This window comes from Chinchilla lanigera, unplaced genomic scaffold, assembly GCF_000276665.1.
Source record: "Chinchilla lanigera isolate Chin_1 unplaced genomic scaffold, ChiLan1.0 scaffold00066, whole genome shotgun sequence".
Classification (NCBI taxonomy): Eukaryota; Metazoa; Chordata; class Mammalia; order Rodentia; family Chinchillidae; genus Chinchilla; species Chinchilla lanigera.
In genome coordinates this window covers 6,545,736-6,571,290 of record NW_004955467.1, presented here as the reverse complement: position 1 = coordinate 6,571,290, position 25,555 = coordinate 6,545,736, and the positions used below count along the sequence as shown (strand labels likewise).

General features: G+C 46.6%; 1 protein-coding gene across 1 annotated transcript in view; it reads right to left on the bottom strand.

Annotated features, from left to right (window-relative positions):
- Window positions 1–9,682, bottom strand: part of LOC102003853 (myosin-3) — a 21,620-nt gene extending 11,938 nt beyond the window's left edge. Inside the window, exons 1-15 of the mRNA XM_005399362.2 lie at window positions 9,471–9,682; window positions 7,684–7,827; window positions 7,076–7,232; window positions 6,565–6,592; window positions 6,104–6,212; window positions 5,569–5,661; window positions 4,806–4,869; window positions 4,628–4,726; window positions 3,671–3,774; window positions 3,446–3,584; window positions 2,942–3,060; window positions 2,714–2,863; window positions 1,528–1,698; window positions 1,130–1,436; window positions 949–1,019 (exon numbers count right to left, since the gene is read on the bottom strand). Coding sequence (XP_005399419.1) covers window positions 949–1,019; window positions 1,130–1,436; window positions 1,528–1,698; window positions 2,714–2,863; window positions 2,942–3,060; window positions 3,446–3,584; window positions 3,671–3,774; window positions 4,628–4,726; window positions 4,806–4,869; window positions 5,569–5,661; window positions 6,104–6,212; window positions 6,565–6,592; window positions 7,076–7,232; window positions 7,684–7,827; window positions 9,471–9,674 — 1,959 coding nt within the window. The 5' untranslated portion in view covers window positions 9,675–9,682. The remainder of the gene's footprint in view (window positions 1–948; window positions 1,020–1,129; window positions 1,437–1,527; window positions 1,699–2,713; window positions 2,864–2,941; window positions 3,061–3,445; window positions 3,585–3,670; window positions 3,775–4,627; window positions 4,727–4,805; window positions 4,870–5,568; window positions 5,662–6,103; window positions 6,213–6,564; window positions 6,593–7,075; window positions 7,233–7,683; window positions 7,828–9,470) is intronic.
- Window positions 9,683–25,555: the final 15,873 nt, after the last annotated feature.

Genomic DNA, 25,555 nt, shown 5'->3' with positions numbered 1-25,555 from the left:
CCGGTACCGGAGAAAAACCAAAAAAAAAAAGAGTAAGCGAGTAACTGACCAGGCTGAGTATCCCCGAAAAGCTGAAATTTGAACTGCTCCACAATCTGAAGGCTTTTCAGACCCACCATGACATCACAAGTAGAAAATTCCACACCTGACCTTATGTGCTGGGTCTCAGGCAGAACGCTGACACACTTACAAATACCTTCAGGCCACGTGTGGGAGGTGCATATGAAATGTATATGAATTTTGTATTTAGGCTTGGATCTCCACCCCAAGAAATCTTATTTTGTATGTGAAATACTTCCCTAAAGTCTGAAACACTTCTGGTCCCAAGCATTTTGTATAAGAAATAACCTGCCGTAGTCATTTGCTCCCAGCGAGCCAGAGGTGCTGCAAGTACAGAATGCCTTCTGACCTCAGTTCAGACGCGTTCAGCTCCACCAGGACCACGAGATACTACTAGGGGTGTGCTTAAGGCAAGTTGGTGAGTTGGTACTGGGAACTCACCTCCTCAGCTATCTGGCCCCGTGAGCCACTGTACAAAATGATAAAAATTCTAACCTCACATTCAATACACCCCATTTACATATTATTATGCTATCACTTGACCTCATCCAATGACAGCAATCAAATCAGACAACATTACTATTCTTGAATAAGCCAAGTTTTCAGGTTTTTTTAGCTTTTTGGTATTTTAGGATGTTTGTAGTTTTTTGGTTTTTTGTTTTTTTGTGTGTGAGTTTTTGTTTTGTCTTGTTTTGTTTTTTTGAGACAGGGTCTCACTAGTTCAGGCCGGCCTTGAACTCACAGCAATCTCCCGCCTCAGCCTCTTGAGTGCTGGGATTACAGGCCTGTACCACCATGCCCAGTGTGTATAAACCAAGTTTAGAATCTCTGTATTGTTCATTTTGCTTTGACCTGAGTTGTGAGCACAAGCACTTCTATCTTTCTTACCCTGAAAAGTGCAGAGACAGTTTGAAAGGAAGAACCCTTCTTCTTGGCCACTTTCTTCTTTCCGCTGTCAGCTGAAATAGAAGGCAAAGGCTACTGATGGAGCTACAAAGTCTTCGGGTTCCTGTGGAACAGCGGGGGAGGTCACACAAAGATAAACTGCTCCCCCACATTAGAGTCTTACTGTCTGCTGTGGCAAAGGTGGCATAGAGGTGTGCCAGGAGCCGGTTGGAGGACTTCTGGTACAGCCCCACGACGGTCTCATTCAGGGGGTCCTTGTTCTTCTCCAGCCAGCCTGAGACACTGTAGTCCACGGTGCCAGCATAGTGAATCAGTGAGAAGTGGGCTTCGGCTCGGCCTTTGACCACCTTGGGCTTCTGGAAGTTGGCAGACTTGCCCAGGTGCTGGTCATACAGCTTGTTCTTGAAGGAGGTGTCTGTTGCCTTGGGGAACATGCACTCCTCCTCCAGGATGGAGAAGATGCCCATCGGCTGGATTTAAGGCAAGACGAAAGGCACCTGGGTGAGCACGAGCAGCTGAGGGCGTGGGAAGAGGGTGCGAGTGGAGGGAGGACCAGGTTACCTTCTCGATGAGCTCGATGCAGGCAGCCAGGTCCATCCCGAAGTCGATGAACGTCCACTCGATGCCTTCCTTCTTGTACTCCTCCTGCTCCAGCACGAACATGTGATGGTTGAAAAACTGTTGCAGCTTCTCATTGGTGAAGTTGATGCACAGCTGCTCCAGGCTGTTATACTGATGCCAAAATACAGAGTGTGGGTAGAAAGTTAGACTTCTTCCACCATTAGAAGCCACCAGCATGCCTCTGCCTTGCCTCAGCCCCTCCCCAACTCCTGTACACTTTCATGTTCTCCTAGGCCTGGCTCTGACCACACCTCTTCCAGGGCATCTTCTCCACACTTTCAACTAAAAGGTGTTCTCCCTCTCCTGAGTTCCCACAGTCTGGGTAACTCCTACATGCGCTGTTTTGTGGTTACTCTTCAACACGTCATATGGACTCCTGGTTTTCATTAACTTTTCTTTCACCTGCACGTCTGGTTCCTGGTAGACACCACATACGCACTTTGATGACTGGCTTTTGCTTTTAACACAGAGGCAGTAGAATAATTATACAATTTTTTTTGTTTTGTCTTTTTGAGACAGGGTTTCACTATGCAGTTTAGGCTGTCCTTGAACTCACTTTGTATCCCATGCTGGCCTCAAACTCACAGTGGTCTTCCTTTCTCAGTCTCCCAATTGCTGGAATTATAGGCATGAGCCACCACACCCAATTATATAAAATATGGCATGATTAATTTAGTATCAAATTCTCAGTTCCTTTCTGGCCCTCTGTGAATCAGAAGTAACTTTTTTTTCTGTACTGGGGATTGAAACTAAGGCCTCAGCACTGAGCTACAGCCCTAGTCTTTTTTATTTTTTATTTCGGAACAAAATTTCTCTAAGTCAATAAGTTGCCCAAGCTTGGTTGAAACCTGTGATCCTTCTGCCTCAGCTTCCCAGAGTGCTGAGATCATAGGCATGTGCCACCATGTCCAACTCGTTTTCCTTTCTACCTTTGGTGATGTCCTTTAAAATCCACTTAAGTAATGTCTTCACTTCTCTTACAGTAATGCAACCCCCCCGTGGTATTTCTGCCTTATTCACTTCCTGCCTACCTTTTCTACAAGGTGACCACCCTGATGCTTTCCCTGTAGGATTATAGAAATCAAGCTCCAAGGTATTTAAAAGGATAAGTATAAATAACACCAACCTCAAAGATTTCAAAGCCTGCAATGTCCAGAACACCAATGAAGTGCTGCCTTGGAAGCTTGGTGTCCAGCTGCTGGTTGATGCGGGTGACCATCCACAGGAACAGCTTTTCATACACTGACTTGGAGAGGGCATTCACGGCGTGGTGAACCTACGGTCAGTCAGCTCATGAGTTGGAGACAGCAGCCAGCAGGAATGTGGGTCTCCTCCTGCCTCGCGGAACACTTACCTGATCCACGGTCTGGCCCTTGGTAACATACTCATTCCCGACCTTCACTCTAGGGAAGCACAAGGCTTTCAAGAGGTCAGAAGAGTTCAGGCCCATCAGGTAGGCTGTTTTGTCGGCCACTGGTAAGGAAAGAATGGTGATGTTCGGCTAGGCGGAAAAATATCTCTGACCATCAAAGTTGGACAGAGTTTCTCACTGTGTGTCGCTGCACTGCTTACACAGGTCACCAGACGTGTAGCTCTCGGACAATACGATAGAGTTTATGAAAAGGCAGGTGGACTCCCAGAGAGCCCCGGTCACTTCTTAAGGCATCTAAAACGGGACCTCTCTGGGGATTCAGCAAAAGTGGGTGGTTATATTACCTACTGACATGTGAGCCCCAGAACAGGGTCACTGACCTCTCCAAATGGAAGAACTCTCAATCACTGTTGAAGGAGCTACCAAACCCCCTTAAGTGATGACCTCCGGGCTCCCGTGCACGGTTCACTATGGTGGCTTTTGTACCTTCGGTGCCGTCTGGCTCAGCCTGCTCCTCCCGTTGCTTCTGTTTGAACTTCATATTCCCGTAGTGCATCACAGCCCCCGTCAGCTTGTAGAGCCCAGATTTCTCCTCAGGGGTGAAGCCCAGGATGTCAATGGCGCTCTGGCATGCACAGAAGAAGCTATCAAGCAGCTCCCGGAGCAACAGAGGAGGGCCCCGCCCCACCCCTTTCTGTCCCTCCCACTTACATCCGTTGCCAACAGCTCCTCGGCATCGTCTATGCTGGCCACCAGGATTTCGCCCTGGCTGATGAATGGGTAGTCATAAGGGTTGGTTGTGATCAGCAGCAGCTCTGAAACGAAGCACGGTTTAAGGAGTTCACACGGGTGCGAGGAAAACAGCCCCTTTGTGGATTTCGGCTCCTGCACCCTGGGCTGGGACTTCAACAGAGGAGCCAAAACTAAAGTTAGAGTCAGAAATCTCTAGACATCTTCGCCATATTCAGGCCTTGACTGAGGATACATCTGGGGAAGATTTTACAGTGTCCTGTGCTGTGCAGATTAAGAACCCTGGAGAGAGTATTTCTGTTTTCTTGCTTTTCATATAAATGGTGCCTGTGAGTGTAGGCTGGGAAATGTAACAGGGAAAACAGGATGGGTCGGAACAGGAGTCCACGGCAGGGGTGTGTGTGTGTGTGTGTGTGTGTGTGTGTACGGGGGACACAAAAGTTATTTGGTATAGCCTTTTCTAAAATCTGGTGAAAACTGCAGCCTGTTTCCAGGCTGGAGACCAAAAAGCTGACTAATCATAGTGAAAGAGCAAGGACTGCGCGCCCAGAGGCCTCTATTAAGTCCAGAACAGGCGCTCCAGGACTCTCCCCGGCTGCTTTGTTAGCTGATTTTGCGGGGACCCACAGTTGAGAGGATCATTTCTGTATCAGTACGCAAGAGGGCGCTCCAGGACAACTATAGGCTTGGCTGCCCAGAGGTTTTATAAAGCAGCAGCGAACCCAGCAAGGGTTTCATCCTGTTAATATCTGATTCGATTTTTCAAACTAGCACGTCACTGCCCACACAGCCATATCCCAAGTCTAAAACGAGTTTCCTTTGTTGGCTGTGGAATCACCTACAAACAGGTACCACCGTCCTTGATCTGATGCTCCAGGAGCACCTGGAGACGTGCTCAGCCCCACTCTACTTCCTCACCGATGAGCTCGGGCTTCTTGTTGGAAAGAATCTGGTAGAAGATGTGGTAGCTCCTCTCAGCCTTCAGCTGAAAGGTGACCCTTGACTTCTCCAGCAGATCTGCAACACAGACACAGACCTGGTTTCCGTTCTGTTCCCGCTTCGCAGAGCCCTCAGCAGACCCCGGGGACCGACTCACAAGTTTCGATATCCGCCGAGGCCAGCTTCCCAGTGGTGCCGAAGTGGATTCGGATGAACTTGCCCTGCATCCGGGGAAATGGAGGCCGGGTCCCACCTCAGCACACCTGAGCGTGTGACTAGGAGGCTCTGCCTCTGCGGTCTGCACTTACGTCGGCCCTCCCTCGCTCCCTTCTCCCTCCACTTGGTGTGCCTTTTCCGTCCTCCTAAGTCTGTGCTCCCTGCCTTCCTCTCCTATGTGTCTAATCAACAAAGCAACCAGACTGAGTTTCTCAACACGTGCATCAAGCCACATCACTTCCCTGCCTACAGAGTCCTTCAGCACTGTTGTGCCTGGTACACGGTCCAGACTGCTCCTCAGGGCCTGCATCCCCCGCTTCTGCCTGTGGTAGCAACGTGCCCCCTCACCACAGGAGCCTCTTTAGGTCCCTCAGGTACCAGACCTTTGCCCACCCCAGGGCTCGAGGTCTTGCTCCTTCCTTCATCCCTCCTCCTGTCTGTGCTTTACAGCGGGCTCCTCATCCTACAGCTCTTGGCTCAGCTGACCCAGGCCAGCTCTGCAGAGACCTCACCTGCCAACCCTAAGGGACACCCGGCCTAGGTACTTGGTCACACGCCCTGTTTGTTGAACCTTGCATGACTCTGTCTTGTGAATGCTCTTTGTTCTTTTGTTGTCCCCCCCCCCCATTGGCCTTTAGCTCCCCCGGACAGCTGTCTTGCCTATCTTGTAGCCCCCCCAAATGCCGACCCAAGCCCAGACTCACAAAGCGGGAGGAGTTGTCGTTCCTCACAGTCTTGGCATTCCCGAAGGCCTCCAGCAGGGGGTTGGCGCTGATGATTTGATCTTCCAGAGTCCCCTGATACAAGAAATTGAGGGAGAAAGAAACAACTTTAAAGACCAAAATGACAGTAAATTCCGCTCCCCAACTCTGCCCAACAGCATCTTAGGTTGTCTGTGTTCATTTCATGCTGTGGCAACACATTTGTGCCGAAAGGTAAGTGTGTGCCGTGATTCTCTCCGGGCAGTGCATGTGATTCTGCACAAAAGAACAAGGTCTCTGGGCTGCACCCGCTGACTCTTCTCAGCTATGCCTTACAGCCTTGTCTTCTAAGAAACCTCAGGTTCTGGTCCTGGGACATTAAACACACACTAGGTTTTCTAAGGTGACCAGCTGTCCTTCCAGAGGTCACGCCCTAGCCTGCTATCTGTTCCCTGCTGAATGCACATCTGATCTCCTCGTTCTACAGTTGAGACAGAGGTTAGCAGCGGAAGCAGAGCAAACTATCTCCCTGCCACACCTTCATTTTGGCGTCCTTCTTCTTGGCGAGGTCCCCAGTAGCTGCAATTGTTGCAAAGTACTGGATGACCCGTTTGGTGTTCACAGTCTTCCCGGCACCAGATTCTCCGCTGTCTCAGAGTAATGGAAAGACAGGCAAAGAGAATCTTGTTAGTATCCATGAGCTCCCCGAGATATCACCCCAAGACCTGGACTTAGCCTGAATCATGCCTGACACACAGCTACGGGACAAGCACAAGGCGCTGCTTGGAGAGGCAGAGGCCTGGGCAGGGGGTGTCACAGCCACTTGTGCAGTTGACCCATGGATGGATGATTCTGGTTTTCTGAGGCCCTATGCACACCTTCCTGCCCGTCCCCAAATCTGTCTTTTCACTTCGCTTTCCAAGCTTCCTCATTAATGGAACAGAGCAAGTAGCACCTGTGGCCACAGCTGTGAAACCATGCTGTACCCCGGGTACTTACGTGATCAGAATGGACTGGTTCTCACGATCTGTTAAAGAAAAAAGTAAGGAAGAGCTGACGGCGACATTAATAGCGCTCTGTGGTTCTGCCCTGTCTTTCCAGCAGTCGGGCTGAAATCACACAAGTCCTTCTCCCTCTAGTTTTTGATGTTCAGTCTGACTGGGAGTTTGAAGAGCTTCACTCGGAGTGAGACTCAATGAGGTGAAGCCCCGGATTGGAACCAGTGGCCTCGAGTCATATGAGTCGCACCTTATAAAATTGCCAGTCTTGTTTTCCCCACAAAGATGGCATTTAGTGCACTTTAAACAATACTTGTGTACAATGCAAATGCCTCACGCTGGCCTGCAAGGGCATCGGTGCTCTGGTTACTTTCTACTGCTTTTAGGTCTCCTCCCTCCCTTCCCTTGTAGTGGACCCCACCCCTGGAGAAGCAGGCCAGGACCAAGGGACAGGGGCCCTGAGCCCATCTGGTGCTGGCTGCACCACCCACACGTCCTCCTTGGAAACGCACCGGTCAGCATGAACTGATAGGCGTTGTCCGAGATGGAGAAGATGTGGGGCGGGGCCTCCTGGCGCTTTTTGCCTCGGTAGCCGTCCACCACCTCGGGGTTGTACACCGGCAGCCACTTGTAGGGGTTGACGGTGACACAGAAGAGGCCCGAGTAGGTCTGGGGGAGAAAAAATGATGCATGGATATATCTGTTCTTCTATACATTATATAGTATACATTACTTATGACCTTTACATTATATAGTATACATTACTTATGGCCTTTATTATCATCTCATGTTCCTTTCTGATAAACTTGTAAAGAAGGAAAAATGACTTCTATTTGCCGATGAGGCAGCTGAGACTAAGTGGCAGTGCTGGCCCCAACCCTGGCCTCATCTTTCTGCTCCCCTGGCTCTCTTGTCCTCCTCCTCCTCTCCCTGCTTCCAGCCCCTCCTCCTCATCCTCCATTCATTTCTTGCTTTCCCATCTTTCTCCTCCTCCTTTCTTTCCGCCATTCCCATTGCCTCTCTTTTGTTCAACAGCCGATCACTCAAAACCTCATAACCCAGACAATACCCCCACCTCCCTGCCCCACCCTGGAAAAGCCATTGCGGTGTCACCACTGACATAGATCATCCAGGATGTGTACCGGTCCTTGAGGTTGTACAGCACCGCTGGCTCGTTCAGGTGCGTCAGCATGGCCATGTCCTCGATCCTGTCAAACTTGGGGGGATTCATGGCATACACATCCTCGGGCTTGACCACCAGGGTCTGAAAGGAGAGGAGTCACAGCGCTTGACTACTGCTCTTTCCTTTGCAGGGTCTGTCACCCACCAAAGGACCCATGAAGATGACCGCTGCAGACACCTGGCTGGCAGGGAGGATGGGGCTGTAGGTGGCTTAGGTTGCTTTGCTTCTGTGACTCGGGGCTTTTGTGTTTTTTCTCCCTCATGGACCTGGGGTGAGGGAACAACACGAGAAATGAGATACGAGGATCTGTGGGGAGGACATGGGGGCTCGTGGCAGGGACCTGGAGCCAACAAGAATGTTTTGGCTCTGCAGTGCTGGCTGCGCCAAGACCCAGCTGCAGCAGCAGATGGACTCTTCCATGCCTGCTTAGAGAAAATGGCACATCCAGGGGCTGTCCTGAGAAGGGACAGATGAGAAAGAGGGAGGTGGCACTGCATCCCCAGGCTGCTGCCCATTGAGTGGGCCAACATTTGGAGCTCTCTGAAAGCAGCTGTCTACCTGCAGACCCATAGCCACCCTCCTTACCCATGCTTTGGAAAGAACCAGCTTATCTCAGCCCTCCCCTCTCCTTCTGGAGACGGAGGATCCCAAGGGAGGGTGCCATGGGGCAGCGCAGTGTTCCTAATACTGGCAGTGGCTTGGCATGTCTCTTAAGAGGAAAAGCCTCTTCCCTCTGTGCCCTCAGGCTTTCTAGGGCTGGAGGGCTGGAAGCACCTGGGGGGAAAGGGCTTCCATTCCCTCCATGAGAGCACTGAAAATGGCCGTCTTCCTGGTCTTACCTCTGGGCAGTGTGATCAGGAAACTACCTTTTCTCTTGCTTTCAAGAAGGATTCATTCAAGCCATGCTGGACCTTCAGCTTCCTGCGTGCATATCGCTTAGATTGCTTTACGTGATCACGCATCAGGTCTAGACCGCGCCTTCCCTCCCACATGCTAAGCCCCATCAGAGCTTCATTGTGGGAAATATGTAGGGAGCCACCTTCTTGGAGTTTCAGTGCTCAGCAGCAACACAGGACAGCTGCTAATGCGCTTTCCCTTCACGCCCGACTCAGTGACACTATTTCTTTTGTTTGTCTCTTGGATTTTTTCCCTCCATCCTTCCTTCCTTTCTTTCCTTCCTTCTATTTTTCTTAAGATATTTCTAGATTCAGAAAGTACCGAAGCCAAAAGTTCCTCCCTCATTCTCACGATGGCTTGGGCCAGGATGTAGCGCGCTGCAATGCTCATGCCTTCCTGATACAGCGAGGCTGCTGTTTCACATTGAGCTGGTGATCTACTGGGATCTCTGACGCATTTTTCTTGGCTAGATGGCCATTGCTAGAATTAACGGGAACCCTAGATAACTGCAGAACACTGATCTAAAAACATTTCTTCTAGCACCGAACTCCCAACTCCTCACTCTGGAGATGCATGGAGCTGATCTCCTCTGGCCCAGAGTGATGTGAACACATAAACTCACCTAATAGGTGCATTGTTTTCATCAACCATAACAAGACTCCGCTCCCACTCTGCAACCTGAGGCAAGCACTCGCTTTGTTTTTTCCCTGACTACTGGGAAACCTAAAGACACTTCATAAGAGGCATTTCAGGACTTGAGCCTCATCCCGAAGTGGCTCGATGCATATATAAGGCAACTATGGGGAGCCAGCTGGTTGGAGCCTCACCCTGTTGTCCTCAGTTTCCACGGTGACTTTCCCATCTTGGGTGCTCTTAATTTTCCCCTTGGCGTATTCTTCCTTTGAGTCCACCACAAAGCAATAGGTTTTGGCATCGAAGGGCTGGTTTTGAGCCTCGATCCTCTCCTTTTCCGACTTCCGGAGGAAGGGAGCAGCTATTCCAAAGACTTCCATTTCAGTGTCACTACTCATGGTGTCAGCTGGAAATCAAACCCCCTGGTGAGCACAGCTGCCTCCTGGGCCAGACCCCTGCAGCTCCTGGCCTGTCCCCACATCTGCCTGGCACCCTTGGGCTGCAGAAGGACGGACCTCAGCAGCAAGGCTGTCTTGATGTCCGCTGGAGCTCCACCCCAAGGGTTTCCTTCTGGAAAAATCAAATTGGTGCATATATATTGAGTAGCTACTTTACCCAAAGGGCATAGAGCCTATTTAATCTGAGCCCCTCGGTTTTCTCATTTGGTGAAGGGGCTTTAGAAGTGAGTGCCACTCTCAGGACCTCATTTTCCTCTTCTGAAAAACCCAGGTGTGGCAGAAGGAACATTGAAAAATAACCACCATGAGGGTGTTCCTCAAAGAAAGTGGGCAAACAGCTAAGACAGTTTTGAATCATTCTGAACCCAGGTGGCACCTCCTCACATGAGGAGGCTGGACTTCTGCCTGCTTCCATTGCTAAGAACAGAAACGAGCTTGTCCCTGCAGCACCCGATTGGAACTACCCCAAAGTGCTGCTGCCTCTCCAAGCTCTGCACCCGACCTTCCCTGCTAAGCTCTCTAGCTCTCCTGGGGCCACAGAGAGGAGAGAGTAACAAGTAACCTGGGACTACTGAAGACTCCCAGATGCTAAAGTCACAGACCAATTCTCACCTGAGAGTCACACTTGCAGAAGGACAGCAGAAGACAGCAGCCGCTGCAGAGCTCTGGGACCTGCGACAACACAAAGATAGACTCACACACAGAAGCTGCAGGACAGCTGGGAGGGCTGGTTCCATTTGAATCAGCTCTTGGTAAGAGTTAACTAACAGAGACAAAGAACGAGTTATTTAGAAAGAGCCTTAGCCCAAGGGTGAGCAGAAGGAGTGGATAGCCATGACGCACAGGTAGGCCATTGATGTAGGAATAGCCTGCCTATGGTCTGGCTCCTCCTGGCCCACTCTGGCACCTTCTTAGAAGTGACTTCTGTTTAGAATTGGACAATAGGACAGTAAAAAGCTTCTGGTATCAGGCCACAGTCAGGTGTCTCAATCATCTGCAAACAAGAAATCTCAGAGACTAGCAACTTACACCTGGAGGCCATAGCTAGTGTGAGGAACAGGACCCCCACCAGGTGCACAGTACAGGTGGGGGAGACATGGAGTCCCGCTGGTCACTCAAAGAGGCAATGAGAGAATATCAGGCCATGATGGACGAACACACGAGTGTCCAGGGGGAGCTTTCCCAGGAGGACCTTGGAGAGTGGGACAGAGAAGAGTGGGAGGAGTAAAGAGAGCCAGCAGGACTGTGGTTTTGGGGAGGTGCTGGCGGCAGAGGGTGGCTGGGCATTTGAGCCCAGGGAGACCTTGCTACACATCTAGTTCTATGGAAACATCTCAGAAAGAGAAATCAGGTACCACCTTACCAAAGCCAGGCAGGCCCACAGCACAGAGCAGTGGCCACACCGCACTAGTGTCTTCCAAGCAGCAGAGACTGGAACGAGCCACCAAGAGGAGCCTGCGACTTACCTCTGCCCACGAGAGAGTGAGCCACAGAGGGGCGGCTGCTCCCTGGGCTTTTATAGGCCACCACTAACCCCCAGGGCTAATTCTTTCTCTATATTTGGAAGGAGAATGACCGACACCACAAGCTGAGAACCGGCTCCTTCCACACGTATTTTTGGTTGTTGCCAAGGGAAAGGTATATATAGAAATGAACAGGATCTATAATCATGTTTCCAACTGTAGAAAGTTGGGAGTTTGACATGCCTTTCTCTGCACTTGAGGCCCATGCTTCCCCTCCGGGTGCTATAGGACAGTCTTACTGCAGCCAGCACCTCCCTAAGACATCGTGGAAGCCCCTACCTCATGGGAATGGGGACATTCAGATGGGCCATTTGCTCAGAAATCTCATGTGAGAAAATGAATAAACCAGAAGATTGAAAAGTTGACATCCTCTTGGAGTTCTAACCAAGACTTCTGTTACAACCCAACAGTGTGGCAGAGCTGTGTGATTGTGTAACTTGTGCTGGGAATAATAATAGCACTAATGATGACAATGCTTCACTCTTCGTCCTCATTCTCCCCCTCACCCTTTTCTTCTTCCCCCTCTTTATTTCCACCATATAACTTTCTGTGTCATTGTTAAGCTAATCCTTTCTTAAGCAGTAGTAGGACCAACAAGTAAATTAATGACAGGCAGCTCTGCCACCAGCCAGTATCCACAATGACAGCTGCTTAAGAACCCGCTGTTATTAAGATACATCGCCAATTAGGAAAGGCCAGCTGCTGGCCTGGATGGGGGGAGGTAGGGGCCCACAGAGCAAGGAAGGAGGGTTGTCTAACAAATGTGGTCATTTCTAAATCAGGATTGGAAAAAATGAAGCCTTAAGGGAAGAAGTAGGAAGTCTTTGAAGCTTTTCTCCATTCCCATTCTACTTCTTATGTTTTATTTCTTCTCTTCCCTTCGGGAGGGTAGCATGGTGGGCATCCAATGGTCGTTTATTCTAAAGAGAATGGTTTGTCAACATGGCCCATTTGAGAATAAGGACTGACCCCCCCAACCCTTCCATGTACAGCCCAGGCATGGAGGATACATGAGGCGGGGAGAGCAGGACACCACACTTTGTGATGAAGGGACATTTATTCAGTGCCCTCTGAATTCAGGTTTCTATCCAGAGCACTTCAGGAAGACACAAAGGAAATGAAAGACACATCATCTCTCCTCATAATTCTAAGTGATGAGTCATATGGACTACAGATCTGTTTTCAAAATTTAGGCAATTTCAGATCAAAGCAGTGCATAGTTATCAAGTGCCTGTCATTATACAATTTGTTGGCCACCTCTATTGGAGGTGACAGGTATTGTGCTATGTATCATTTGCCAATCCGCGGTGTGAGCAAGGGATAGTGCAAGGGGCCCTGTCTGTGTCTCAGGTAGGGGCAAGTGGGGAGTAGGCTGCGTGACTGGGGGAGGGTTTCTTCTTTGACACCCAGGGTTGTTGAGAGGGACTTTGCAGAAATGAAATGGAATAGTTTTGCTTTTTCCTTTGCGGTCACCAGATTAACCATCTCCCTACAACCACATCCATACCCATCTCCAGGACACAGAAAAGAAATATTCCGTCTTTGAGTATCTTGTAAGAAAGTACCCTTGTCACATTACTGAATCTAGAGCAAGTTCTAAATGCTACCGGCCACGCACCCCAGCGTTTCCAAAATCTCCTGTCCTTCCTCCCTTCTCCCCATCCCGCTTCTCTATCCTCAGTGGGGATGAACCAAAGAGAAAGCATGGTGGAGTCCTAGAGCACTCAGCAGAAAGACTTTAGAGTGCATTGGCTAAACACCCTATATTTGATGTGAGAAAGCAGAGGGCAGGAGTGGGAGGAAGCTTCTGGAGGCCAGTGTTCAGGATGGGACTCAGGGCCCCAGAAGAAACCCTAAGGGCGACAGGAGTGACAACAACCACCACAGAACAGAAAGCAGTATGAAAACTAGGTTCAGGATTCAAAAGGCCTGGTCATTTGGAAAATTATCTGCAGGAGAGAGGGGAGAACTATGTGCAATAGCAGCCTCATGCTATAGCAGAAAGACAGGCATGGGTGTGACACCAGATTGGTCCACTCCTAAACCATGGGATGGAGGCACTGCTTCTCTGACCTTCCCTTTCCTCATCTGTGAAGCCGGGATGATATATCAGCCTCACAGACCAGGTCTATGAGATACTAAGATATTAAAGTGTCACGTCATACTGTGTCGCACACATCAGTGTTGGACAGATGCAATTTTCTTCTCTCATTGAATGTATTACTGTGCAGAACGACCAGTTTTCTCAATGATAACTCTGAGAAGATTATGTATGTGTATTACTGAGATGTGGAGAAGAGAGAAACATGCATTAACAACAAATAAATAAGATGTCTGTCCAAAGAGAAAATCTTAGAGAAGCTCTTGCCACTTCAAGAGACAGCTTTCAAGGGCAGACTAGATACTCTCCTGGCATGGCATTCTTCCTCTGATAAACAGAGGCACATAACCTGTTGGTATATTATTAGCCAGCTTTGGGGAGCAGAAAGAGCCCTTGTTCTCTGAACCGTCACACAGCCAATGCTAATCCCCACAGCCAGGCAAGGGCTGCATTTATCCCTTATGAGCTGGAAGAAAAATGTTTTGTGTCTCAAGAATGCAGGCTGGCTCGGGAGGCCAGGAACGCTCCCCGGTGCAATGCCCGGCCGCTTCCTCCCCGGTCAGCTCCCTCCTGTTTGATGTCCAGTTCCGCGGCATGGACACTGGAGCTCCAGGCCACGCAGCAGCATTCCCAGGCCTGCTCTGTGCCAGGGCATGAAGTCAGCCTCGCTAAGCACAGGCCTCCTGGACCGAGTGCCTTCTCCATGTCCCACTGCGAGGGGGATTAGGTGTTACTGGGGATGAGGAATTTGGTAATTCTGGGCCAGGACTGTTCCCTGGCTCTGAGGTGAAGGGTGGAGGTCCTGAGCAAATGCCCAGAGCCCCAGGAAGAAATTCAGGCAGGCAGAGAGAGGCCACAACTCTCTTTCTAGCTCAGTTCAAAAAGGTGCACTTTCCCCAATATTCAACTATGAAAAGTCAGCTGATGACACGTGCACAATTTGTTCTCCCTCTTACTCTTTTCTCTGTTTCTGTCTCTTTCTCCCCTCCTCTGGTTCTTTTGCTCTCTTTGCTCTACCACTTGAGTGTAAGTAGCAGACAGTATGAAGCATCACCTCTAAGTACGTCAGCCTTTGTCTCCTAAGAATAAGGGCCATCTCCACGATGCCATTTTCCTACCCAATAAAATTAACAGTTCTGTGTTTCGTATGCAGTGTCTCCATTTCTTCCAATAATTGCATAGCTGGATTCTTTCTTTCCCCAAATTAGAAACAAATCCAATTTTAGACATTATATTTGATGGTTATGTCTCTTCAGGTTCTTTTAGTCTACAATATTTCTCTCCTATCCGTCTATCTATCTATCTATCCATTCATCCACATTTTCTGAGCACTTTTTATAGACCAAACACTACAAGGGGGAGATACAGACATGGAAAGCCCTTCTTCAAAGAGGTGTCCATTTCTGGGGTCAGGTGAGAAAATGATAAGATAGTCATCCAAATTAAGTGTGGTATCACACCAGGGGTACAAAAAAGCTACATGTGACCATGGCATTCAAGTGAGGGAAAAGTACCTTCTAGCTGGATGGATGAGGCAAGCAAGGGTAAAAATCAAAGGATACTTTGTGAGGAGGCTGTAGAGTCTGACCTTGAAGACCAGGGTGTACTATAGTCCCCCACCTTGGCCCCACTTTATTCACTTTTTACCATCTCAGTAACTCCAAGTAGATCATGGTCAGAAAATATCAACACACTATTTGGACCCTTTCAAGAGTGAGAGGCCACATTCACATATGGTATAGCACTATGATTATTCTATTTTATTAGTTATTGCCATTAATCTCTTACTGTGCCTTATTATGAATTCAATTTTTCATATATATATATATTATATATATATATAGGAAAAAAATAGTATGTATGTGGGCAGTACTGTGGTGGCCATGGTTTCAGGCATCCACTGGACATCTTGTGTGGGGGTCAGCGTCAGGGTGGATGACTGCAGTTCAAGAAGGGAAGATACTGTAGTGGGAAGGTACTGTTCTGGGGAGGAGGCACAGGAAGGCAGAAGAAGGAATCTTGCTAGAGTGAGGGAACAAAGGGGCTCCTAGTGAACTGCAGTCTAGAAAAAGCCAAGTCGATAGGCAACACACATTCTTTGGCTTCTCTTTTTTCTTTTTTTTTTCCGGTACCGGAAATCGAACTCATGACCTTGCGCTTGCCAGGCAGGCGCTGTGCCGCTGAGCTAAATCCCCAGCCCCTCATTGGCTTCTCAATAATTATCTTTCCTCTGGGATGGCAGACAGGTGGCTGAAGCGACAGGGAGGGAGGTATCCTTGGATTTTCAGTGGTGCCTTGGTTCACGAACGCTTTGGTTTGCAAGCAGAAGCATTTGGCAGCCTTTCGTTTTTGTTTGTAAGCTCTGCATTGGTTGATGAACATGACCACGACCATCTTTCCCACATGGACACTGACATGGCCATCTTTTCCAGACTCACCGAACGAATTAAGTTCATAAAGTGAGGTTCCACTGTATCTACCTTTTCATAATTTTTGAACTATGTTCCTGGACATGTATTATCTATTCTAAAAATTAATTAACAATTGGAAAAATGCTCCCCATACTGCTTGTAAAATAAAAAATGAAATCATATCTGCCTTCAAGGAGGTTAGATAGCCTATCATAAGAACTCACTATTAATCCAAGGGTAAAAGTTGTTAGCATTTTAAATCTGTGCTGTGCACTGCTCTAAAGATTTTTAGTTCATCTAATACTTACATAAACTTTGCAAGGGAAGCATTATGATGAGCTCTGTATTACAGAAGAGGAAACCAAGGCATAAGAGAGGAAAAGAAACTTGCTTGGGGTGTGCAGCTAGTGAGTGGCCAGGCCAAGATCATAGTGCAGTTCTGTTTGATGTCAAAGCTGTGCTATGAACCATGTCATTAACTATATGAGAAGAGATCAGGGCATGGATGATTCAGGAATTATGACATGAGCTGGGATGTCTGCAAAGTTAATCAGAGCACACTTCTTGAAAATATCAAGCCTTATTCAGAGAGAGAGGGAAAGAGAGAGAGAGATAGGCAGGGGGAGGGGTTTGATGAGTGAGAAGGGGTTGATGCTGAAAAGCAACCAGGTTAGGAGATGACTTCAGAGTGGAAAACATAGGATAGGATTTTTAAAAAGGGTGCTCTCAGGTCTGGAGACACTCACCCGGCAGAATGGAGATGTACCCCCATACCTAAGAGGGGCAGCTGGCAGCTCCTGTCACAAGTCCTCAAGGGACTCTGGTGATTGATGGGCCCGGGTGGTTGGGAGCATGGCGTGACATGGTGGCAGCTGAGAGGAATGCTTTCTGAGTAGAACAGGAGAAGATGGGGGATTCCAAGGGAAATAAGGTGGTTGCAATGAGGCGGACATGGTTCAGGGCCTTGCCAGGGGATTTAGGGATAGCAGTTAAAAGTAATGGATGAGTTCGAACAATATCACAGAGAAAGAAACGGATAATTTAGACTACTGGCTGTATGTGAGGCATGGAAGAAAAAGATCAAAGATCACTGTGAGGTTACGAAAGGGATGAAACTGAGATGAACAGGCATGAGACAACAGAGAATCTGGAAGAAGGGGGGCTGATTCGGAGGCTGAGAGTTGATTAAGATTTAAGCCACAGCCTTTAAATTGAAGGCTACCCCTAATTTTTCATTTAAGCAGTGTCTTTGAAATCTGACTATACCTGAGGTGCTGTTAAAAAGACAAAACTTTACAGAACCAATTGAAAGATAAGCTTCCCCATTCAGAACAAAGACCGCAAACAACAGATAGGACAAAATGCTTAAGAATAAACTTAACAAGATGTGTGCAAAACCTTAATTATTGCTGTAGCACACAAAAATGGGTGTTCCTTGGGGCTGGGGATTTAGCTCAGCGGCAAAGCGCCTGCCTGGCAAGCGCAAGGTCGTGAGTTAGGTTCCCAGTACTGGAGAAAAACCAAAAAAAAAAAAAAAAAAAAAAAAAAAGGGTGTTCCTTGCTATTGCATAGGATGATTCAACATCATAAAGATGTCTAGTATCTCCAGGTTAATCTATAAACTTAATGCTATATCAAAAAAAAATTTTAAAACTATCAAGTGTCCCCTTTCCCAGAGCTAGAAACTTGATGTCAAAGTTCTTGCGTATGTATGGTTTTTAAAAAAAAAAATTCTGGGGGAAAAAAACAAACCTGTCACAGGGAGGACATCATTACAAACATTAAAACACAGTCCCATCTACATAATGAAGGGTCATACTGGTGCATAAAGAGACAGACTGCCCAAAGGAACAGCCCGGAGAGAGGCCCAAATGCTTATTGAATATGGTGGTATCTGAAGTCTGTGGGGCAAAGATAGCTTTTAGAAAAGAAACGAAACAATGTGAGCCAAAATAAACGCCCTAGAGAGAAGAGAGACGCAGAAGCAAAACACGGGTGAATCCCTGCACAATCTGGGGAGTGGAGGAGGCCCGCTATGGCTCACAGTTTAGACCCGTAAAATGTAAAATGGATGACTTCTGGGAGGGCTGCTGTCGGTATTCTGGTAGAAGCGTCGGTGCAGGGGACAGGGGATCGCGCACACCGCCCCCGGGCACTCTGTCCCTCGGACCTCAGCCTTCCGCTGCTCTGGGGCCACTCAGACTACCACCTCCCTTCCTTCTCTTCCTCCCTTTCTGTGTCCTACGGTCACTTGGCGAGGTAAGCTTCCACCAGTACGCCTGTGCTATTTTGGGCCCCGGGTGACTTCCCGAGGACCTCTCCTTCCCAGCCACAAAACTCCCCTACTTCCAGCTTCCCGGCCGGCCACGGCTAGGCTAGCGGGGCCCTAGGTCCTGGATCCGCCGGGGCGGGAGCCTTGTCCGCTTGGTTGGGGCGGGAAAGCCGAGACCCTCTCTTCCTCCACTTAGAAATCTAGCGAAGGTTCCTCTTTTTAAATCACCTGCTCCCGAGACCCCCTGCTGAAGCGTCCTCGGCTTCCCTTTTCTATCTGGGGGCCTCCGGCATGACCCTCGCTAGCGGTTAACGCGGGAGGGGTGAGCAATGCTCCTGCATTACAACAGTACATTCCACCTAAAGGCTGGGCGGATGGGGGCGCTTTGGGGCTCCACCACCTCCCCCAGTTCTGGCCGGGTAGGGGCATGGGTGGGCGGGCTTTTCCCTGCGGGTCAAGTTGTTGCCCCCGGGGCCAGCGAGGAGAACTTTGCCAGCTCTTTGAGGGGTGAGTTTAGCGTGTCCCCCAGGCGGGACACTGTTGGGATTGACCGGATCGGAGGGCACATGGTTCCAGGGACCCTGTGGCCTCCAGGTCTCCCCTTATAGGGTGGCGGATGAAAAAAACCCTTGATAACAACAACAAAATATTATAGCAAACCCAAGAGACAAAATGAAGGAAAAAATTTGCACTGTACATCACAGAGTGCCAGTCTCCTTAATATATGAATAATTTCTTAAAGTTAGGAAAAAAGGCAAAACAAAAACTCTCAGAAAAAATTGCAAACAAGCAGAACAATTTATAGAAAAAGATATGTATATAGATGAACTTTAAAAGCATGAAAAATGCTCTTTAAGAAAAAGGCATATTAAAAATGCACTTTCTCACCAATTAATTTGGAGAAAATCCAAATGCTGATCAACATATGCTGTTGGCAAGATGTGAAAAAAACACATGCTCGTGCTTTTCTGGCGGGTGAAAAATTGTACAATTGCTATACAGGAGAATTTAGGGAAACCTAACAAAATTATACATGCAATTTCCTTTTGACCAGCAAAACCAAGACAAATTGTAAAGTTACAGGAACTTACTCTTAAGATAAATTTCACAAATACTAAAACAGGATAGGCACAAAGTTACTGACTGTGGCATTTTTTCTAATAATATAAGATTGGAATAGCCCATCATCCCATATCAGTTGGAGGCTGATTAAGTAACCTATGCTATATGCACATGACGGAAAGCTATACAACCATGGAACAGAATGACAACGGTATCTATGACCTGATACAGATTAATTTCCAAAATATAATGTAAGTGGAAGAAAAGAAGAAAGGAAGGGATGAAGAAAGGAAGGAAAGTATATATAGAATGCAACCTTTTCTGTAAGAAAGGAGAGATAAATATACATATTTGCTACATTTTTCAAAAAGAAACTAATGAAAACAAATGAGAAAATAATGAACAAACCAAAAACCAAAGAAAACAGTCACATATACAGGATGATTGCAAACTCAGAGCTACATCATTTTACATACTTTTGACTTTTGAATCATGTAAATGGTTTATTGTTTAAAAAATAAATTTATGGTAATCTCAGCACTCTGTGGGGTTGAGGCACAAGGATCCAAATTCAACTTAATGAATTAGATGACTTAATGACTTACATCTATATATACATCTATCTATCTATCTATCTATCTATCTATCTATCTATGGGCTAGAGATGTAACTCAGAAAGCTGTGGGTTCCGTCTTCAGTATTGCAAAGTAAGTAAATAAATAATCAAATTCTGATATTGAACAGACAAAATATCAATCAACCTAATGTATTTAAATTAATAACACAATCACACTTGGAAAAAAATTTGTATTAATTTTGAAAAGTACTCTGCCTATATATTTTCACTGAGGAGTATTTAAAGCATGTAAAGAACTGCTTTACATGCACAGACAGTAGATCTTAGTAGATCAATTAATTGTAATGCAGGATTATAATTAGAAGCTATTCCACAAAGGCAGGCTTGCTGTTTATAACTCGTTGTGGGGGGAAAAAAAAATGGGATCCTTCAAGATCTACATTAAACCCTTCGGAGGGCAATACTCCAATGACCTAATCACTGTGCACTAGGTCCTACCTGTTAAAAGTTTCCACAGCTTTCCAATACTCCATACCAGCAACCAACCTCCAGCACATGAATCTTTGGGAGGCATGCCCCAAACACTCCCCCAAAACAGCAATAGACCATATGAAGTGGTAACGCTGGTATTTTATGCTAGGGAGAAAGGGAGGTCAGGTACATAAGAATTGGTAAGGTTGTAGACAAATTAACAGATGGTGTCACACAGGGGGATCATGGCAGGGGAGAGGTGACAACCTATAAGCCTCCAGTGCCAACTGCTTCCAGATAGCAGAGGTGGTGGTCCTTACAGTTTTAGTTCAAGTGTGACAGATAGGTTGGCTGTGGGATTTGAGTGGCCTGTGTTGAAGATAATGACCTTGGTGGAGGGGTGGAGCTGGTGAGGTGGTGTGAGACTCTGACTTAGAGACGGTTTATAGCAGCCCTACCTGGGTAGAATACAGGACCAGGGCAGCTTTACTTCCAGGCTTGAGATTCTGAGCAAGCTGCTCTACATGAAAAAGAGAAGGAGGTCTGCACTCCCTGTTTGATGGGCAGTGAGAGGACTCTGGAAGAACGGTGGGTGAGATGGGGAAATGTGCTATCTCTTCTTCCCTTCCCCTTTCATTTTTAATAAGATGCGTACAAACTCTGGAGTACTCAGTGTAACTGATATCCTTTAGAAAGCAGTGAAGGACTATAGCTTTGCATGATGATATGTGGGTAATACAGGTGGCACTGATGGGGTCAGGGGTCAGAAGACCTCCTGGGCCCTGTTGCCTCACTTTTGTGGAAATGTAAAAATAAGGCTTCTTGTGACTCATAGATAAGCAGTTTCAACAGGTTTGAGATTGCCTGGAAAGGAGGGAGCGCCAGAAGGGCCAGAGCATTATCTTCTGTCCTTGGAAGAAAGAACATCTGGTGTTGACACAGATATCTCCCCTTCCCCTTGCCCATAAGCAGAAAAACTCTGCATTCCTGCACACTATACATCATAGAGGCCCAATAAGTGTAAAAAACTATGTGTATTAACCAATGCCATCTGCTTCTGTAATGACGCTTGCAAGCCCCCTCCTTTGTGGTTTTTCGGGTTAAAGAGCCAGAACTGACCTGGCTCGGGGCTCTCTGTTCCTGCGAGCTCAGTGAGCCCCATGCATGCTTGGTGAATAAAATCCCCTTGCTTTTTGCATGAGAGAACGTCTCTTGGAGTCTTCCTTCACGCGGCGAGTGTCTCGACCCTAACACTTTGAACTATAGTTTCCTTCCATTGTACAAATCACAGATGTGGAAATTATTCATCAGCTCCACAGTTATAATTATGTGATTATAATTAATGTCTGTCGCATTCACAGACACTAATGGCTCCTCCTATGTGCTATAAACCTGGGATGTTTTTCAAGTGAAGGGGTACAGAATGCCAACCCACCTGAATCTGGAAGCCATAGGCCTGGAACATGGACATCAGCAGAGGATTTCAACATGTGGAGATAGGGCCATTTTTTAGCAGCGGCCACTGTATTTAGGAGACAGTTGTAGATCAAAGTCTTCTCTCATTCCCCCATGGTAAAATGTAAGGTGTTCTCATGCTGAATTTAGAGCAGGCTTGAGGAGACAAGGAGGAGACGAGGAAAACAGACTTGCAGTGACTGTTTAACAAACCAAACTGAGTACTATGGTGTATATCTAGATGTCCCCCAAGAGCTCATGTGCTCAGAGATAGGGCTTCTGTAAAGTGACTGGTTATGAGGATGATAAAGTTGACTTGCTATTAAGAGGCAGCCTGGTTGAAAGAGGTGGCTCACTGGAGGCATGACCTGGAAGGGTATATCTGTCTCCCTAGCTCTTTCTTTCACTCTTTGCTTCCTGGCCATAATATGAGCAGGGTTCCTCTGCCCAAACCCTTCCATCATGCCGCCAGACATGCAAAGACTGAAACTTCTAAATAATGGGCTAAAATAAAACGCTCTTCTTTTAAATTGCATGTGCCAGGTATTTTGTGCCAGTGACAAGAAAAATGCCAGAGAAATGGACGCATTGCTAGGATGCCACTTGATCATGTGGTTCAGAAGCCTTTGGAAGTGTTTCATGGGAGGAGTTTGGAAAGACTTGGAGAGACTAGCCTGAGAAGCAGCCCTAAATGACTGTATGCCAAGTTTGATAGGAGATTCTAATCAGAGTCCAGAAGACCACAATGCTGATAAAAAGGCAGATGGTGAAGACCAGACTCAAGAAATTTCAGTTGGGAAGAGGACTCCATTGGCAGTTGGAATCCAGGCTGTGTGTGTGATGCTCCTCCTGCAGAAAATTCGTCTGTATTTTGGTCATGTCTTGAGATTTTGCAGGAGACTGAGATTAAGTGTGGCAGATTAATTTGCCAGAGGAACATCCAAGGCAGTCCAGTGTTCAGGCTATGGCATGGATACTGCTTGCTGCATTTAGCTAGGTTTACTCTAAAAATCAGGAGCAAAATGAACCATTTGAAAAGTTTTCATTTTCTCCAGGAAGAGACTACAAAGTTTTGGCCAAGGAAAGCTTGGTTTCTGAAAAATTAGCATTAAAAAGAAGCCAAGTACTTTACCTCAGGACAATAGGAAAGATGGTTTGAGGGCAAGTGGGGAATTTGCAAGATCCTACCCATCGCAGGCTCAAAGGTACACAGCTGAAGGCTTTGATTTGAGAAGAGAGTCCCAGTGCACTATACTCCAAAAGAGCCAGGCAGTTGGCTTACCAAGATTGTTTCTCAGCCATTCAAGCACTCAGAGGTATTATGGCTCACATCTAGATATCCCCCAAAGCCTCATGCAGTCATTGGCTTTTTGGAGGCGGCTGGACCTAGGGTTTGTACTGCTGGGATCGAAAGTATAGTGCTGGGATTGATTCGTGGTGATAGGCTAGGATTAAGAGCTGTGGTCATGGCTTGTCACTTGTTGCTTATTGTTGCTGCTTGTCTGCTCTGTGAGGTCCCTCTGTCATGCCACCTTGCCTTGGGGCCAGCTGTGGACTAAAAGCTCTAAAAACTGTTAGTCAAAATAAGTCTTTCCTCCTTTAACTTTGGGTGTTAGGTATTTTGTCTCAGCAGTAAGAAAAGTAACTAAAACAGAGGTCTCTGGAGCTGCAACTCAGGCAACGGCTATTGCCCAAAGCGGCAGATCTTGTCACCATCCACATGGTGCTTGTTTTATAGACATACGGAATGCAAGAGTTGTGAGGTCAAGGAGCCTTCTGTCCAGATTTTAGAAGACGGCTTAGGAAGCCAGGAAGCATCCCCTTAATAGGGCAGTGCATAAGAGTAAAGCCAAAAATGCAGTGGAGACCCCCAAAAGTTGAAGACAGAAATGTGGAACGTCTGAGGAAAGCTGGCTAAATGAGCAAAGCCAGCCTAAGAGAGAAGCCACGAAGGCTACAACCACTGGCAGTGGCAGAGGGAGTTCACATCTCACCACAGCTGGATATGAAGCTGTGAGATTTTATGTTTGCCTGATGGTTTCAGTCTTGCTTTGCTCTTATTCCTTTCTAGCTTCCTGCTCTCTTTTGGAATGGGAATGTTTATCCTATGCCATTGTATGTTGACAGTATCTACATTTTTTATTTTTACAGGGGCTGATAGCTAAGAGTTTGCCTTAGTCTCAGAGTAGACTTTGGTCTTCAACTTTTCAACAGTGCTGGAGCTGTTAAGACTCTTAGAGATGGATTAATGCATTTTCCATAAAGACATGGACATGAGTCTTTCAGGGGCTAGGGTTGGAATGTTGTGGGTTATAGCTAGATGTCCCCCAAGAGCCTCGTACACTCATAGTTACTGCTTTTGGAAGGGGTGGGGGTGGGGGTTACAGCTCATTTACTATTAGGAGGTGGGGCTTAGAGAGGAGCAGGTCATTGGAAGCCTGACCTGGAAGGGTGTGTCTCCCTCTCTGGTTTCTCCCTTCTCTCTCTGCTTGCTAGCTGCCAAGACATAGGAGCTTTACTCCACCATGCCTTCTTGCATTGGAACCTACCAATTATAGAATAAAACTGCGAGCCAAAGTAAAACTCTTCTCCTTTAAATTGTAGGTGTCAGGTGTTTTGTCCTTCTCTAAGAGATGCATTTAGTCCATAGGAAAGAGTTGCCAAAGCCTTAACAGCTCCAGCACTGCTGAAAAGTTCAAGTCTAAAGTCTACTCTGAGACTAAGGTAAACTCTTAGCTGTGAGCCCCTGTTTAAAACAGAAAACAATAAAACAAAACAAAAAAAATGCTATGTGAATAGTGACTAAGACACTGAAGAAAGTCTAGAAGTAACTGTTTCTTTAAACTGACAAAATTTCCTCTTAACTTTTTGAGCATTTTGAAACCAGCAGACTATATATTCGCCCTGCACTTAAGTTTTAGTCTTGTTTACTTTTTGTTTGTACATTTTTACCTTCCTGTCTCCCTCCTGTTCCATCCCACTCCATCTCCCCCTTTTCTTCCTCTTGTTTCCTTTTTCTTTCTCTCCTTTTCTCCTGCTCCTCTTCCTGCTGTTCCTTCTCCTCTCTTCCTTTTCTTCCTCTTCTGCTGCTTGAACCATTTGAAGTTTGTTGTATATGTTGTATTTCTCCAACTACTTCAATATAAAAGTCCTCTAAGTAAGGACAGTCTTTCATATAACCATGATACAACTTGGCACTTGAGAAAATTATCAAGAACTCCATGAGTGTAACATAATTTTCAGTGTATATAAAAATTTCTTCAGTTTGCTTCAAAATGACTTTTCAAGTTTTTCTACTAGCTCAGTTCACATTAACATTTATAGTGTTTCTTTACCATTTTATTTTATATTTCTTACCATTTATATTTTATTTTTTTAGTTTATAAATAAGAAACATTTTTTCATGAGTATATTGGTTTAGTTGTTTGCAGCCTTGCACATATTTTTTTAGCATTTATCCAGTTATTTGCTTAGGATAAGTAAGTAGAATCACTTGATCTAATGTTTTGGGTAGCTAATGCTTATGTATAACCATATTAATCTTCTGAAGGATTGTTTCTAATTCCCTCATGTTTTCCCCCACACCATACAAGAGTTTATTTCATTACATCTTTGCCAATTCTGGGTATCATTACTCTAATCTTTCCCGGTTTTACAGATTAAAAAGTGCAATTTGCTGATATTTTTGCTTTTTTCCATTATAAATGAGATTGAATCTCATATATTTGCTGATCATTTATAGTTCTTCTATGAATAGTCCTCCTACCTTTTGTCTTTTTTCTCCTGAGATGTCAACATTTTTCTATTTTAAGAGCTTTCATATGTCAAAGGTTTCTGTAATCTCTTGTGTACAATGCCAATGTTTTCCCCATTTGTTCCTGATCTCGCCTGGGCCTGGCAACAATCCCAGGAGATAGGCGGAGCAGGTGAAGTTATCCCCACTTAATTG